Source organism: Procambarus clarkii, chromosome 63 (assembly GCF_040958095.1).
Source record: "Procambarus clarkii isolate CNS0578487 chromosome 63, FALCON_Pclarkii_2.0, whole genome shotgun sequence".
NCBI classification, from domain to species: Eukaryota; Metazoa; Arthropoda; class Malacostraca; order Decapoda; family Cambaridae; genus Procambarus; species Procambarus clarkii.
The window spans coordinates 8,860,156-8,863,149 of NC_091212.1; the positions used below are offsets into that span (position 1 = coordinate 8,860,156).

General features: G+C 57.1%; 1 protein-coding gene across 1 annotated transcript; it reads right to left on the reverse strand.

Moving 5' to 3' along the window:
* Window positions 1–459: 459 nt before the first annotated feature.
* On the reverse strand, window positions 460–879 carry LOC138354459 (dynein axonemal assembly factor 3-like). The gene has a single exon (XM_069308655.1). The coding sequence runs from the start codon at window positions 877–879 to the stop codon at window positions 460–462; it is 420 nt and encodes a 139-aa protein (XP_069164756.1).
* Window positions 880–2,994: the final 2,115 nt, after the last annotated feature.

The window sequence follows — 2,994 nt, forward strand, 5'->3', positions numbered from 1 at the left end:
GAGACGCAGCCCCCACAACAGAGACGCAGCCCCCACAACAGAGACGCAGCCCCCACAACAGTGACCCAGCCCCCCACAACAGTGACCCAGCCCCCCACAACAGTGACGCAGCCCCCCACAACAGTGACCCAGCCCCCCACATCAGTGACGCAGCCCCCCACAACAGTGACGCAGCCCCCCACAACAGTGACGCAGCAGCTGCCAAACGTCAGGCCGACCATTAGGAGGTAGAGGACCGCGGACCCCGACACACATCAGCGACGCGGCCGCTCCTCGTCCATCAGACGACGACTCATTGTATGCTGAGCCATTAGGCGGTACACGACCACATCTCTACACCCCGTCACGACGGTAGCTCTCAACACGCATCATGGGGACACCCCCACCCGTCTGTCCCATTATGGGGGAAGCCCCTCCCCCCTCTGTACCATCATGGGGGAAGCCCTCCCCTCTGTCCCATTATGTGGGATGCCCCTTCCCCTCTGTACCATCTTGAGGGTGGCCATGTCCCATCTTGAGGGTGGCCATGTCCATCATGGGGGAGACCCTGTCCATCATGGGGGAGACCCTGTCCATCATGGGGGAGACCCTGTCCAACATTGGGGAGACCCTGTCCATCATGGGGGAGACCCTGTCCATCATGGGGGAGACCCTGTCCATCATGGGGGAGACCCTGTCCATCATGGGGGAGACCCTGTCCATCATGGGGGAGACCCTGTCCATCATGGGGGAGACCCTGTCCATCATGGGGGAGACCCTGTCCATCATGGGGGAGACCCTGTCCATCATGGGGGAGACCCTGTCCATCATGGGAGGGTAGACCCTGTCCATCATGGGAGGGTAGACCCTGTCCATCATGGGAGGGTAGACCCTGTCCATCATGGGGGGACCCTGTCCAATATTGGGGGGAGGTAGACCCTGTCCATCATGGGGAGATCCTGTCCATCATGGGGAAGACCCTGTCCATCATGGAGGAGGCCCTGTCCATCATGGGGCAGACCCTGTCCATCATGGGGGGTAGACCCTGTCCATCATGGGGGTACACCCTGTCCATCATGGGGGAGACCCTGTCCATCATGAGGGAGACCCTGTCCATCATGGGGGGTAGACCCTGTCCATCATGAGGGAGACCCTGTCCATCATGGGGGGTAGACCCTGTCCATCATGGGGGTAGACCCTGTCCATCATGGGGGAGACCCTGTCCATCATGGAGGAGACCCTGTCCATCATGGGGGAGACCCTGTCCATCATGGGGGAGACCCTGTCCATCATGGGGGAGACCCTGTCCATCATGGGAGGGTAGACCCTGTCCATCATGGGAGGGTAGACCCTGTCCATCATGGGGGAGACCCTGTCCATCATGGGAGGGTAGACCCTGTCCATCATGGGAGGGTAGACCCTGTCCATCATGGGAGGGTAGACCCTGTCCATCATGGGGGGACCCTGTCCAATATTGGGGGGAGGTAGACCCTGTCCATCATGGGGAGATCCTGTCCATCATGGGGAAGACCCTGTCCATCATGGAGGAGGCCCTGTCCATCATGGGGCAGACCCTGTCCATCATGGGGGGTAGACCCTGTCCATCATGGGGGTAGACCCTGTCCATCATGGGGGAGACCCTGTCCATCATGAGGGAGACCCTGTCCATCATGGGGGGTAGACCCTGTCCATCATGAGGGAGACCCTGTCCATCATGGGGGGTAGACCCTGTCCATCATGGGGGTAGACCCTGTCCATCATGGGGGTAGACCCTGTCCATCATGGGGGTAGACCCTGTCCATCATGGGGGTAGACCCTGTCCATCATGGGGGTAGACCCTGTCCATCATGGGGGAGACCCTGTCCATCATGTGGTAGTACTGAGACATGGTTGTGCTCATGTCGTGCTCAGCTGGTAGTGCTCATGTTGTGCTCAGCTGGTAGTGCTCATGTCGTGCTCAGCTGGTAGTGCTCATGTCGTGCTCAGCTGGTAGTGCTCATGTCGTCCTCATGTCGTGCTCAGCTAGTAGTGCTCATGTCGTGCTCAGCTGGTAGTGCTCATGTCGTGCTCAGCTGGTAGTGCTCATGTCGTGCTCAGCTGGTAGTGATCATGTCGTGCTCAGCTGGTAGTGCTCATGTCGTGCTCAGCTAGTAGTGCTCAGCTGGTAGTGCTCATGTCGTGCTCAGCTGGTAGTGCTCAGCTGGTAGTGCTCATGTCGTGCTCAGCTGGTAGTGCTCATGTCGTGCTCAGCTGGTAGTGCTCATGTCGTGCTCAGCTGGTAGTGCTCATATCGTGCTCAGCTCGTAGTGCTCATGTCGTGCTCAAGTGGCAGTGCTCATGTCGTGCTCAAGTGGCAGTGCTCGCGCAATAGGAAGGGAAATCAATCAACTATGTAACTGGAGTCAGAAGTCGTCTATACTCTTGTGTAAAAATAAAATAAATTGATAAATGCCGGATGATTTACACATCAGTGACAGGATGCCGGGTTCTGGGATGCTGCACGTCATCCCATGATGGACTGTATGCTGGAGATGCTGATAGAACAGATCTTCAAAAATCAACATGAAATGTCTTTCGAACAGCGCGCCTGTGGCAGGTAAGAGACCCCCCAAGATCAAGCAAAATCATCATCTCAAGATAACGCTGTTGATGGGGGCTTGGAGACACCTGGGAGATGATGAGCAGCCCCATCAACAGTGTCTCACAGCTTCCCCCTAATCTCCTCCTCGAACTCTCGAGCATCTCCGTGCATCTTGGGCATCACGAGTCGAGGACGACATTACACACCTTGATAACGAGGTTGATACTGATCGCCCATTCTGTCTTCGCCTTCGAGGGCCTCGTTAAGCGATCATTACAGATGGTTTTCTGATTTGCGAGACGAGTGAATGCGGCGGCTTATCACTGGCCGCTTAGCTCCCTATAATCTGGAGTCGTGTGTGGCGTCGTTACGAAGCTCTCACGCTCGTTACGAGCGATCACGTCAAGGGCGATGCTCGCTCTCTCTCTCTCAAG